Here is a 14,854-nt window from a genome sequence, read left to right on the forward strand (position 1 = left end):
ACTAATAATATTATGTCATATATAGATAAGAGAGTGTTAGTATGTTAGTATGACAGATGGTTTCACATTCAGTTTACTGTAGAAATTATGAAATTCTTTCATCTCACAGTGACTAAACCTCTTAAAGGCATAGTTCAACCAAGACTAAAAATTCTGTTATGAATTATTCACTCTCAAGTGGTTCCAAACCTGTACAAATTTCTTTGATCAAAAGAGACATTTGGAAGAATATATCAACTGACATTTTTGGGACACCATTGTCTTTCATGGTAGAAAAATAGATGTTTTCTTCTGTTTGAAACAAAATATGTTATTTTGAGGAATTTTGGAAAGCAAAAAGTTCTGGGGCACCTTTGACTTTTTTTACTATGATAGTCAATGGTGCCCCAGAAATCTCATTTGCAAACATTTTTCAAAATATCTTTGGCAAACAAAGAACTTTGTCAAGTTTTGGAGTCATTCATAACATCATTTTAATTTTTTGGGGAACTAACCTATTAAAATTTTGTAATCATTTTAAAATATAAACATTTTAAATAAGTTATTTTCACAAATGAAATGGGAATGAAATTGTAAAGGGGACATAGACCTCAAATATAATGCTTGCTACACCCCCTTCATAACCTACTCTACTTCTTAAAGGTTTGAGTATTTAATGTTTGTTATGATTTACAATTGCATTTTATATTAAGGCTAATGCTCACATTAACCAAAAAGGTGATTACAATTATAAATATGACCCTGTTTATGAAATTCAGTCTAAAGTCTATAAATCTAATTATGAGATTATGAGCATCAAGGTATGATTTCAACCATTCATTTCACTATGATTTGGCATTAATATATCAAGGTTATATTTTCACAGAAAAAATTGACTTTAGTTGGGTTTTCAAAGACTGGGTCACAAATCATTCTTTTTGACATTCAATGGGAACCCTCAAGATGCACCTCAGTTGTTTGAGAGCTGTAACTGTGAAATAGTACTACTTTTCTTTTTTTTTTAACCTTTACAGTTTCCATAACTATACTAGTCTTCTTAATTGTGGAAAGGGTGTGCTTACGAATAAGCGTTTGTGTTCAGACTTTTGACTGACAGTTGACATTATGGGGAGCAGTGGGAAAACAGCTTCACAAACTGACTAAATAAAAATCTTGAATTGTAAAAAGGTTTCTGTATAAGGTGGATGTACAAATCATAATATCATAATATATTGGCAACTGATGGCCATAAAATGTTCCCTTCATGATATAAGAACAACACTTGTAAACAGTATTTCTTACCTTTCCTTCCCTTTAAGGGAAGTTATCTCACTTTGGCATAATTGTGAGATCTCCGGGCAGCTATATCAGTCATATGAGACCAAGACCAAGATCTACTTGAATGGGGAAAGACTGATATCTTTAAAATTGCTAGGGTCACAATAAAACAAAAGATTTCAAACTTTGGACCTGAGATTAAATGTACCATAAATCTTATATAATATTTTGTTAAAATTGCTCCAGATACTGCGTGTGTGCAAAGGTTGGCAAGTACTTTACAACACTCATGGCAGGATTGCTAGCGGCCATACTAAGAGTTGCACATTTAAAGTAAAATAAACATTTTATAAATATTTATAATTTTGGGTTTACTCAAGTTCAATGACCAATTTTTGCTCATCGTCACTGCTGCTATTACTGTCCTCATGTTCAAGATAACTATTACTGGCTGAATTAAAAAGTTTCGAGTCTGTCTGTGAGTTACTAACTGTGGCCCTGGAATGTTTTTGGTTTGTGTGTGTGATTTGATTGTAAATTTTATGTGGTGCGTTGGAATGCATCAGTCCGGCACATGATGATGAAGTCGTACTTGTGTTGAACGCCTCTGTCGTTGAAGCACTGCAGTGGTGTTGCAATACACTGCCTGATACTGTCTTGCTATTCAGTTTGTTTTGTGGTGAGATTCCCTGGACTTCAGTGCCTTTTGCACAGGTCCAATGGGTCATAACATTCCTTGTATGTGTCTCCTTTTGGTTGGTATTCACCGAGATTGGACGTACCAACGGAGGTCTGCATGTTTGATTGGCAAATCCTGGCACACCTGGAGACGCTGAAACAAGCGCATATCCAGGAGAAGCTGTCTCCGGAGAAGTGCCTTTTCCAAAGACTCCATCCTCGCTGTCTCTTGTGGTGTAGTTGTAACATCCCTCTTGACCTTGAGGTTGACAGGTCTGTGAAGGGATGTTGCAAACAGATGGTGCTGGATTGTTTGGAACGTTGAATTTGTCATGCTGAGTTGGGTTTGAAATGTTGTGGGACACATTAATCACTTCCTGGGAGATCTGACGGTGAGCTTGAGCTGCTGTCTGACTGGACTCTTCCTGTTTTTAATGGAAACATAATGTTACACACATAATGGAATGCCTCACATTAACTTCTCTCCATGATCATTGTGTTAATATTATCATTATTCAGGTTCTCAAATAACTGACTGCACAATTGTTTGTCAAAACAAAAAATACATTCAGTAACACTGTGTAATGTGACAATAGCACTACTGAACACTCCCAGAGGCTGAATTATGCTTGAAACCTCGTAGTTTTAGAGATCTTAGCTTGTAAAATGTTCAGAAGAAACATTTCACTGCTCTTTTGTAGCTTATGAGACTTCCATTATTTTTTATAGCATGCACTGAATGAACAATATCTCTGTCGTTTCTCTTAAAATTTCTTAGAAGAGAGACACTCAAGTATGGGACTGCAGAACATTTGGCTATTTTTGAAGAATTTCGGGGTCTTTACATTAATATGAAAGTCATACAGTATTAAAGACATTTTATCGTTAACTTTGGTATCTTGGCGAACCTATCATTCTCTAAGACATTTTGAGCTTTGGAATCTGAGATTACTGAGGTCTTTGATGTCTAGGAGAAATTAATGAGATAATAAAGAGATCTGAGGATGTTGTGTTGTTTTAACATGAATATGAACTTGTTTTCTTTGCTGTTTTCAAGGTCTGCAAATATTGCATCTTTTTTCTTATTTTGACAAGTTTGTAGTGTTTCAATTGTGGTTGTGGCTTGTGTATGTTCAACAGGTCGGCACATGCAATGCAAAGTACTGTAATGCGGGCTGAAACACATGCAATTTAGCAACTGAGATAAATGAGATAAAAGTCCTAAACAAAACCAAATGGTAAGGTTTCTATATCAACTGTGTCTTGACAGTTAGGTGAAGGAACAGGGTATGGGATAGTCTTATTTTAGTTTAAGCTAAAATAAACATACACATTTTTGGGAATAAAAGCTAAATTAAAAAAATGCAATATCAAAAAATCACAATGAAGACAATTATGCTGGTGACCATGACAGTCCATTTCATACTGAGTATCATGGTTTCTGCCCTATTTTTAGGATTTTTTCTCCGATTGTTTCTCCAAAGCTATTCATTATTTTTCTCACCTCTCGTTTGTCTTGTTTATCAATGTTCCCACAACTCTGGCATGTGTTGTTCTTATCTGCCATCTTTGAGTCTGATTTCTCCTTATCTGCGTCCTCAGATTCCCTATAGACTGATTCTTGGTTCTCAGTCCCAGGATCCCTCTCAAACCACAAGCTTTTGAGAACACCATCCTCTCCATGTCCTAAGAGTAGAACATTGATTACAAATTTAATAAATGATTGCATAATTGAGGTGTTTTCGGCTCCATCATTAAAGGTGGGTCTCAGTTTGGATGATTGTATGTGAGTTCTTATAGGGGAAATTTAAGTATTGAAGTTGGCAGATGGATGTATATATTAAGGGAAGTGTTATTTGTTCACAGCTGCGGTTGGGTTGTCTGAACATCCCTATGCATTACTGCAGCTAAACCCTGCTTTTTATTTTTGTGTTTTAATAGGCTCAGAGTTTTATGAAAACTGAATCCTTCTGAAGTAGAAACGGATACATTGGACAAATGGTTTTATAGCCGAACATATAACTGATTTCTGATTCCAAATTTTAAAGCCAGACAACTTACAATGCAGATTCCTGCCGTTTAGTCTTGTGGAACATGTGGCTTGTCGTCAGCCATATAAAGCAAAAAAATTTAATGACAGCTTCACATTGTATGTCAAGACACACCTACCAACATGTGCTACTATATATTATGGTGGTGGTGGAGATATAAAATGATGATAAACAATCAGTCAGATTCTCTGGGGTGGATTTGGTTTGGCTGAACTTTTGCGCATGCCTCTGTGCAGCATTGCTTAGAAGAGGAGAGTGCATTTGGCTGTCAGATTGCGTGTCAGCCGTCTGGAATGGAGACATCATATCCCCCTTTAACCTCTGGGTCTGTGCACCAGTGGGTCTTTATATTCTTGTGACCTCTACACAACACTCTGTCCTTTCCCCGGATACATCTGATCAATCAAACACATCCCAATCCAGGCTGCTTGAGGAATCAAGAAGTACATTTTATCTAAAAGAGCCAGACCACCTTTCACTTTAATGATAGATGCATGCACACACTCTTACTTTTCTTCCCTCTAAAGCTTTGAGGAAAGAATGTTTGCAAAGATGGGAAAGCGCAGGGCTCTATGTAAATCCTGAGCCCATCCGATCAACTTTTACACACATGTTTGTTTTAGTGACAAATTTGTGTAACCTTTGACCTAATGAAAGTGAATCTGAGTTTACAAAGACCGCAGGGAGCAAATCTTTCCCGCAACAGGTGACTGCCACTGATGAGAGAAACCACAGGTCAGTAGGGAGGCTGAGGAGGTACAAAGGTTAAAATAAAAAGAAATGCGATGACAAGTTAAGGGTGTTCACCTCAAATTCACCTACTAAGAATCAAATCCTTATGATCCTACTGGATTGAATCAAGATTCTTTTGAACTTGTTGCATAATTCATGGACATGCAAGACAGAAACTTTTTGTAGTTTTAACCTTTCTTCACATTCTGATGTGCAAGGTAGTTTGTCAAACTGACACTAGAAAACAAATCACACTGCCCAGACTGGAAGACCACCTGAAGCCAGCAAGAGACCTTATGCTGGTTTGTGCATTTATTTTATAAAAGACTACAATATTCTAAAATGTATAACCAATACATCTGACACAATAAAAACCTTTGTGCATGTACTGCATCTTCTTCTATCATATTAAAACTGCACTTGTCTTGGCATAACTTTGTTATTTATGTGACACTAATATGTCTATAATTGAATTAAGTATTTAATATCCATTGCTAAACTAGAAAAGGCTTTTTTAGCACACGCACACTTAAGTACTTAAGTTAGTCGGGCCAATAGCAACAATGAGGGATGAGGCATTCTTCATGAATATTGAAGATCACACCTCTAAAAGTTTTACATGGAAATATAATTTGTGAAGTCAAATTATTCCTGTGGGTGGAAAATGACTTTATAAAAATTAATGCAAGTGTTCCCAAAAATATGGCTTGGATGGCATGAAATAAGGTAATAAGAGGCTAGAGGCCAGTTGGCTTTTCTAGTCAAATTGAGAGATTGGAAGTTATTATCTCTTGTCACCACCTGGTGGACAGAACATGTTATGTGACACTGTGATATTAGGGTTAATCATGTGCATGTTTACCTATGGATGCCCTGTCACATGCAAACACTTCACTTTATCTGGAATAATATGATAATATAGGTTTTGACGATTAAATAATAAAAAAAGGTTCCCACCTGTAAATGTATCCAGATTGACATGGACATCTTCACATGTAGAGCTGTCTCCAGGAATGCAGTTTGAAGTCCTGTTTGGCACCACACTGCATGCTTTAAAATTGTCAATGTATTTCCCAAAGGATTGCTGGATTTCATACTGTGTAGATGCTTCATTCCCCTGGGCTCCAAGCTTGAGCTTACCTGTGTCACATTCTTTAATTTCTCTTGCATCTGAATATGCGGCCCAGCACGACTTGCTATGGCATGGTTGTATTGTGGAGATGAGTGCTTTTTCAATCTGTGGTGTTTCCATGGGAGTTGTTATTGGGATCGTTTTCTCTGCAAAATAAATTCCGAACTGTGTGGTTTTCACTGTTTGTACCCCTTTGGCATCTCTTAATAATGTGACCGGCATGAGTTGCCTTGTTTTGTTAGGCTCCACTGGTTCAGTACTTTTTATAATGGGGGTGTGATCTGACTCCATTAAACAATTGGATGTTCCAATGTTAAGTTCTTGTTTCGTGTCTGTAGATGTTTGATCCTGGATGAAAGCAACCCTGCGGCCAGAAGAGTTAATCGTATCTATGCTGTGAACAGAAGAGCACTCTTTGCCATCCTGTTTTATCAAAAATGTTTTGTCCATTAAATCAAGTTCACTCAGTTTATCACCAGCAACTTGTTTGTGATGGCACGACGCTGTGCTGAAATTAAACCCAACAGATTCGCCATCTTGGAAATTCTTAGATATCTTATGCAAATCGTAGAATTGTCCTGCTGGGTCTGTCCTGTTGTCCACTGAGATATATTCTGTCTGTGAATGTGACCAAGATGAAAAGCATGGCAGGCTGGTGTTGGCCTCTGCATTTTCAAATCCACAAGGCTTTAAGGTTTCAGATTTTTGGCCCTTCTTGTCATTATTTACCATGTTTTGTGTCACACACACATTGGTTCCATTATCCCTGTACGTATCCTGTAAAAGAGATATCTGGTTTGGACAAATGCTAGACGTGACAGAACTTTCCGCTGGGATGATTTCTGGTTTTTCAATATGAGGCTCTATTAGCGCTAACTGTTCGTCTGAAATTAGCTGCATGACAATCTGAAGATCTGCCGTACGTACGTAAAACGTGTTTTGAGCCTGTGTCTGAATCACTTTTGCTTCAGACTGGGAGCCTTGAAAGTCACCAGTGTCCATTTTAGAGACAGTGCTGTACAGAGTACTCTCAAATCCTGAGGATTGTGTGTATTCTGTAAATCCGGGAGGTTTTTCAATTGTGAAAACAGGGTGGTTTTGGACTGTGGGTGATATCTTTGCTGAAGAGATAATTTTCTCAGTTGAATCAGCAGATCCACTAACTGTTGATACTGTGTTCAGTAACTTAAACGACTGAATGTCATCTGAAGTTTTGTGAAGATGCGAGGATGATACAGGACCCGTTGACTGATTTTCCACCACATCTCTTGTGCAGTTACTCTGTAACAAAGATATCTGATGCTGCACTGTTGGGAGAGCAGTAGGTGAGACGAATGAAAATGTAGACGTTGTAGGCTGAATCTGTGTCAGTACTTCTGATAAAGTGTTTGTATGATTCTGCCCTGAGGAGGAAAGTGATAACACAGGTAATGAGCTTGTTTCACACACTGTACCTTTCTTACTTTGGTCAAACAGTGTAACCTTTGAAGCAGCTTGACACTGTTTGGAGGATAGTAAACTGTTCACAGGATGATACTGGCTTTGACCGAGAGCTGAAAGGCTTGGAGAAGTGTTATGTTCCAAAGGGGAGCCAGAAGCTGACACTCCATCTGTAGCAGAAGGAATCTTCAGCTGGTACTTGGGAGGAAAGCTGGTCTTGGCTACAGGGAGAGCCCGACTGCTGGTAGAAACAGATGGGCTGCCAGATGACCCACTCATATTGATCAAACAATAAAAAGGGTTGGTTGTCTTACACAACAACTGACTAGGATTTGAAAATTCATGTGTAAAGTTGCTCTGCTGGCGGAGGTTTGGCACGTTGACGTTTTGCGCCGGAACTGCGATGGATGCGTGCATTCCACAAGATGTCCGCCTTGGTTGACTTATTAAACCACGCAGATTTGCCTTCACCTGTCCCATTCTAGGATGTGACATACTGAGCATGTGCACATCATCTCCAGTGCGTTGTTTCTTTGTCTTTGATGGGATGTGGCAGTTGGTGCTTTGTATTCTAAATTTTTCCCTTTCTGCATCTGTACCATTGACATTCATTTTCCCAAAGTTGGTATATGAGCACTTAGGATCATTGTGTAACGTTAAAATCTGTGTAGATTCTCCCTTTTTCTCCAAAGGTGAACTATTTAGAAAGATGTATGAAGATGTGGCTTGGTTCGGTGTCTGTGCAAATGACATATTGGCAGTTTGGGAAAGACACACAACAGAACAGGAAGTGAAGTTCAGAGACACCGATGCATTGTCTCCTGGTTGGCTAATTTGAATGCCCTCTGTTGGCTCAATGCTAGGCAGAGTCTTTTTGGTCTTAAGTGAACAGTCTCTGTCAGTGCTGTAGAGTTTCCTAAATGTTCCCCCTTTGTAAGTGTGCCATTTTGTGTAGTCAAACTTCCGTGTTTTCTTCCTATAGTTTCCTTTCATACTTGATTCTGCTGCAATGTCAGTGCTGTCTCCATCTGAACTAAGGCTGCTGATGCTAGCTCTGTCGACCGAGGATCCGTCTGAAGTAAGCTGACAATCGACAGCTGCCTGTCTCACTAGTGAGCGATGACACGATGCTTGTTGGTTTGTTGATATGGATGAGTTAACGTGCCCTGCACTACATCTTCTGCTAAGATTTGTAAGAATTGAGCCATCGGTGTGTTTGCCACCCACGGTAAAAGGTAATGAACTGCTTCGTGTTAATGGTGCATGCTCCAGGCTAGTGGAGTGTTGTGTAGGCACAGATCTGTAAATAGCCCCACCTCGTCTGTCTTGTTTTTGTGAGCTTGCGATGTGTTTGCTGCTCCTTATTTCAAAATGGAAGGAGTCTTTGTAAGTATACGGCACTGGAAGATCAATACTTCCTTGTTTCGACAATACCGTCTTCCTCGGACGCACATTTTCCAGTTGCTTATCCTCCACCAAAACACTGTTTTCATATATGAGCTTTGAAATTCGCTCTTCCAGCTTCTGTTTTTCCTGAATAGATACTTTGCTTTCGGGGTCATCAGGAGTCATCTTTGAGGATGCCTGCGAGGCATCGAGTTCTTGATGCTCAATGGTGGTTTCTGGCATTGATTCTATACTAGGATCATGCAAGGTTGAGCCAGGACTGCTGGATGAATGATGCTCGCAGCTGTCGCTAAAACCAGAGTCTGTACTGTCGTGGCTTTGAGACTTTCCCCGGGACATCGGGGACTCCCATGGCTTGGAAAAAAAAGCTTCTTGCCTCTGAAGGGGTGTCCGATTTGGTGTCAGAGGTTCTCGTCCATTTTCACTTGATGCATTTGTGTTTTTGCGAGCACAATTATCCTTTACATGAGGCGGTAACTGCACAGGTGCGCATGAAGAATGGACTTTTTCCTGTAGTGTAGTGCTCAATCCGTCCACTGCAGCCTTGTGTAGTGGCCTTCCTGTCCCAGACTTTGTCTCCGCAGGGTGCTCTGTCGTCACTGACACTGTAGGAGAAACTTCATCACTCTTCTTTATGTCAGCTGACTCTTCACAATGCATCTCTATGGATGAACTGCCACGGTTGTCCTTTGAAATATCCGTGCTCTCCTGGCTGCTGAAAGTACCTGTGTCAGATTCACTGGAGAGGCGGGCATGAGCCTGGGTGCGCTTGTGCTTGTAGAGGTTACTCTGTGTCTTGAAAGAAATGCCACAGGTGGTACACGGATACGGCCTCTCTCCTGTGTGGCAGCGAAGATGTTTCTCGAGCACGCTGGGCTTCAGACAGTCCTTGCCACAATGTGGACAAACATGTTTTCCGGTAGACTTGGGTCTGGATGAGGTCGCTGGAGCACTCAGCCTTTGTTGCTGCAAAGGAGTGCTGCTGGCTATATGCAATGTCAGAGCGGGCAGAGGCTGGTTGCTACACATCCTTGGCAGGAACACTGGAACAACCGTTGCATCCTGCAAGGCCCGGGCTTGAGCCTGAGGATATGGCTGCAGGCCAGGGGTAGAACCGTTGTGGACATACATAGTCGTGAGAGGGGCCTTCACGTGCATCTCTTCATCTCTCTGCGCAGACACTGAACACTGAGGCTCGGCAGCTCTCGCAAAGCTCTGCTTGCTAGTTGCCATGGTAACACAGTCCTTGTGATGCTGGGAGACGGTGCTCTCTAATTACCTGAAAAAAAAACAGTTTTTATTATTCTTTTTTTCTAAGACCTGCACTTCTGTGGATCAAAGAACCCAAACCCCTTCGAAATGGAATGCAGGTTATGGAAAGCTGAATTTACCAGTTGCACGCATTATACAAAATATCATCACAGCATCATTGAAGTGGATTGAGTGGGTAGACAGTACAGAATGTAACATAATATCAGAGAAGGCTGGTTACACTGGGCGTTAAAAAAAAAGAAGATATGACAGCAGAAACACTTGTTGATTAATGCTTATATTTTATACGGATGTGCTCATAGTACATTTATGTCTGCAGACTTTTCTTCTGCTTAATAAATCATGGATATTTGACATATGTTATTGTGGGTCTAACAGGTATTTACTGCAAACACATGTTCAGTATTTGCATATTGCAAAAGCATCAGCGGAGTAAAAAGACGTGACGGTGAAGTGTGTATGACTCATTTCTAGAAAAATGATAGATGACACGATAGAGGAACTCCCACCTCAAAGACTTGATTATTTTCACATTTAAGCGAATGTGGAGGCCCACATTTGTTTAACAAAAACACCTTCACTTTGTGAAAAAGACATTATAAGATTTTTTTTCTTTCTTGTGTTTGTCTAATTTTTTCCTTTCTGTTTCTGTTATACTGTTAGAGCCTCTTTCTGCCTTCACACTTGAGACACAACGTCTTAATTTAAAACCCCTTTCTAGATAAGAGGAAAAGTTTGTAGGTAATATACACTGTATAGATTTATTTATTTATTTTCAAAACGATTTGCCAATATTTATTAGAAATAATTTTATAATGTGTAGTTTTTACTTGTTGGTGCTGGTTTACATGATAGATACTATTATACAAAGTGCATTCTTTTAAAATGCTATAAAAAGCCAGCATTAAAAATACTGAGGGCCAAATTGACAGCCAAAGCATTTAGGTTGCTTAATATCTCAACATTAACTTTAGCTTTATCTAAGTTCCTATGAAGAAAAGAAAGTCATCTATTACCTACTCGTAAACACAATTCTTTGTATTTTTCACATCCCTTTGTGAGCTGCAGCCTATCTTCGAGGCATCAGACTGCCACACTTATGAAAGATAAGTCACATCATAAGTCACATCAACAAATGCAAGCAAAGGTCACTCACCAGAGCTTGAAACCTAACGAAACACTGCAGCGTCTAAAGGTTGCCCATTTAAATCCACAGTATGAAAACCATTGGCTGTCTTTGGAAGAGTGTGAGGCGAAATGAACTCGTAGAGCGCATGTGACTGTGGCACCCACTCACACCACACAGGCCCTTGGTTCCTCTTCCTTGGTTCTGTTGCTGGTGGAGGAAATACAAACGTCACTCATGCAAATGACGGTGAAAACACAATGTAGAAAGCACATAAGAGTGAAAGAGAGAGAGAGGAGAGACGCTTAGAGTGACAACACTTTGAATAAAAGAACCCAAAGTTAAGACCGTGCCATGAAATGGAAACCCACAGAGGAGCGTTGAATGAGATGGACACAGATGAAGAGAGCAGATGAAGGGAGGGCGACAGAAAGAGAGATAGCGAGCGCAACACATAACAGAACAGAATTGAACTGAAAAACAAAATTGCTAGCTTAAAAGAGGAAGTACGGTGAACACGCAGATCCACCTCGAACAGATCATTTCACCCCCACACGCGCACGCACACACCCACCCACACACACCCATGGTGTGTTTGCTGTACGTACCTTACTCCTGTTGTAGGCTTCTCTCACTCCTCCAGTCACCCACACACGAAGGAGGAGAAGTGTAACAGAATTTGTGACAAGGTAACATTCAATGTTATTTATTGATTTATTAGAAACGTTAGCTGCTACTCATCAAGTGGCTCGTGTCCATGACTCCCGACATTAGTACATCAGCAACCATCTGTGCTACACCAGAGCGATGCGGCCTCATTAACTCCTGTAAACAAAATCAAACACTCTGGAGAAATAAAGTATCGGAATCTGTTATATTTCGCTGAAGAACTGCATAGGCCTTAAGTCTCTACTACTCGTGAAGCTGTAACATCAACAATAAATAATAAAATAAAAAATAAAGTCATTTACACGTTTTGAATCACAGGGCTAATAAATGATGGTGTGAAAGATGTATTTTGGGGTGAAATTTCCCTTTACAGTCTACTGTGACAGGAAAAGGGATGTTTCTTCACCACTTTTCATGATTTCCTGCACTTCGCATAGCTCTGTATTTTTAGCGCTATGGATATCTTTTGTTGTTCAGGAGGCAAATCCATCAATCTAATGGCTAATGAGTCTTGCATAACAACATGGTTTGATTTGTGAAACCGAAAGGTTCTTCGGATGTTAAAGGTTCTTTGTGGAACCAATAGGTTTCTCTTTGGTATCGAAGAACCTTTTTAAGCAATTTTTTTAAGTGTATTTTTATTCCTCTTGGAGCATAAACTCAACTAACATGTTAACAGATCCAGGCTTAGTTTAAGTGGTCAAAGTTGTAAACCCTTCTGATGGAACCATTACAGATACCCTCCAATGTAAAGGCTTTTAGCAGGGATATGAAAATACATACTGTAGGTTATTTCTGTTAGACGTTTTTAGGATGCATAATCTGGTTGGTCACATTTTTTCTTTTCATTTATAATGGTTTGGGTACCCTCTAGTGGCCGGCAACATTTTTGTTGACTTCATGTATTTACTGTAGTGCAGATCCCCTACTGCTCTGATCCCTCCTCGTGTACCTATAAAAGAAGCCATGTTGCAACACATCGGGAGGTGGGATCATTTTTTTGTTTTTGCCTTTTTTATATGGATGGGAAAGTGGAGAGTGAGACAGGAAATTACGGGATGAGAGAGAGGGAATCCGTAGCCGGGAAGGGACCACAAGTTGGATGTTGAGATCCAGACACTCTTGTGTCGCGTAAACACATGGTTTTACTCTCCACTTTGACTCTTGTTGTGTTGTTTTGTCTTGGACCATGGTCTTACTTTGTTTGCTATTGTATAAACTTTTAATATAATTTGTATAAAGTATATTTTTATATACTGTTTCCGTATACTGTAGTTTGTGGCATTGCATAAGTCACCTGTGCTTAGTCTGTGATGTCAATGTTACAGGTCAATGGGCAGAAATTCTCAGATAATGGACTATCTGGATTTCTGTGCATGGAATCGTATTTCGCTAATTTTAATATTAATATTTATATAGTTTTAATCTGTAACAACAAAATGAATAACTGAGAATCAGTATAATAAATTCAGAATCACAGCATGTACACATGTGTGTGTGAGTGGACATTCAAAGATTGCAACACCTTTAGTGTACATTGTCTATCTACTATTTAATGTATATTTTTTCATGTTTCCATTCAGTTTTTGTGCCGTTATGTTATTGACAAAGCAAATGTGTACAGAAATTTGTGTAATATAAATATGTGTAATAGTGCAATGAAAGTCACTTTGGATAAAAGGGTCTACCAAATACGTAAATGTAAATCTATAGACTATTGACGTCACTTTTCGGATTCATGAAAATGTTCGTATTTTCAAAATGTTAGTTGGTACAAAAGAAATCTACACAAGCTCCCAGCCAAACGTAAATTGTGTGCATTTAACAACGTACACCGGGGAGACATCTATTTGATATCATCTGCAAGACATCTGGTAGATGCTATTTGCTCATCTGCCCTACATCTCTGAGATGTCTGCTGTCAGATGTCATATATACCTCTATAAGATGTCTGTGAGATGCGTATGCTTTAGAATGGATGTACAACAGCTCTTTCTAAGATGTTTTACACAGCAGAGGTTTTCCAGATCTCCAGGGCTGCGTTTCCCGAAACCTTATCGCTACGTCGTTCTTTAGTTATACCTAACGCTGTACCTTATCGTTAATATGTGTGTTAAACTTCAGGTTCCTTTCGAACACTAAGTTTCTTTCTGTGTTTCGGATTACACTAAAAATCAAATTAGAAATAGGTTGGATGTTGTGAAAGAATTCTTCTGCAGATCTGGGAGCACAAGAACTAGACACAAAGGCATCCAGCTTTTGAACTCATTTATTTCAGGCAAGACAAATCCTTATATACTGCACAATATGACACCTGTTATACCAAATAAGGTATATAACTATGTGGAAGAAACATCTTTATATAGTGTGCCATAAGACACTGGTTATTCCAAATAAGGTATAGTTAACAAAGCATGTCAGACAAAGAATGTTTAGCTAGCAGCTTTCCTCTCTGTGAGCCTTAAAACCACACATAGGCAAATCTTATTCATGCATATATGTGGGCTTATTTATCTATGGGGAAAATAATATCTAAAAATGTGTTTCCCGAAACGTTCTTAGTAGAGTTGAGCCGGATACTCGGCTGAAACAAGTATCCGGTACATTTACATTTACATTTAGACATTTAGCAGACGCTTTTATCTAAAGCGACTTACAAAGAGTTTAGGAGCAATAAGCGATAGTTCATACAGGAGCCATAATACTTTAGGTGCCAATACAGAGTTACTGGTTTAACAAAAGCTAGACCACTACCTGTTGAGAGAAAGGGTTAGTGTATTTTTTTTTCATTTGTTTGTCAAGTATTCACAGAAGAGATGGGTTTTAAGTATTTTTTAAATGTTGTGAGAGATGTGGTTGAACGGACAGAGATAGGAAGAATGTTCCACCAGGAAGGAGTTGTGAATGAAAAAGAGCGGGAGAGCGATTTACTGCCCTTATGGGAAGGCAATACAAGCCGCCGCTGGTTTGCTGAATAGAGGGATCTTGATGGGGTGTAGGAGTGCAGGAGAGTGTGGAAGTAAGCTGGTGCAGATCCAGTGATAGTCCTGTAGGCAAGCATTAGTGACTTGAATCTGATACGGGCTGCAA

At 39.4% G+C, this 14,854-nt stretch overlaps 1 protein-coding gene across 1 annotated transcript; it reads right to left on the reverse strand.

The window, feature by feature from the left end:
- znf831 (zinc finger protein 831) lies at positions 1-11,512 on the reverse strand. Its single transcript, XM_056735474.1, has 4 exons — positions 11,126-11,512; positions 5,676-9,976; positions 3,440-3,621; positions 1-2,360 (listed from the first exon to the last, which is right to left on the reverse strand). The coding sequence occupies exons 2-4, from the start codon at positions 9,928-9,930 to the stop codon at positions 1,629-1,631; spliced, it is 5,169 nt and encodes a 1,722-aa protein (XP_056591452.1). The 5' UTR covers positions 9,931-9,976; positions 11,126-11,512; the 3' UTR covers positions 1-1,628.
- Between the last annotated feature and the right edge of the window lie 3,342 nt (positions 11,513-14,854).

The sequence above is a fragment of the Triplophysa dalaica genome, chromosome 21, assembly GCF_015846415.1.
Source record: "Triplophysa dalaica isolate WHDGS20190420 chromosome 21, ASM1584641v1, whole genome shotgun sequence".
In the NCBI taxonomy this organism is placed as follows: domain Eukaryota; kingdom Metazoa; phylum Chordata; class Actinopteri; order Cypriniformes; family Nemacheilidae; genus Triplophysa; species Triplophysa dalaica.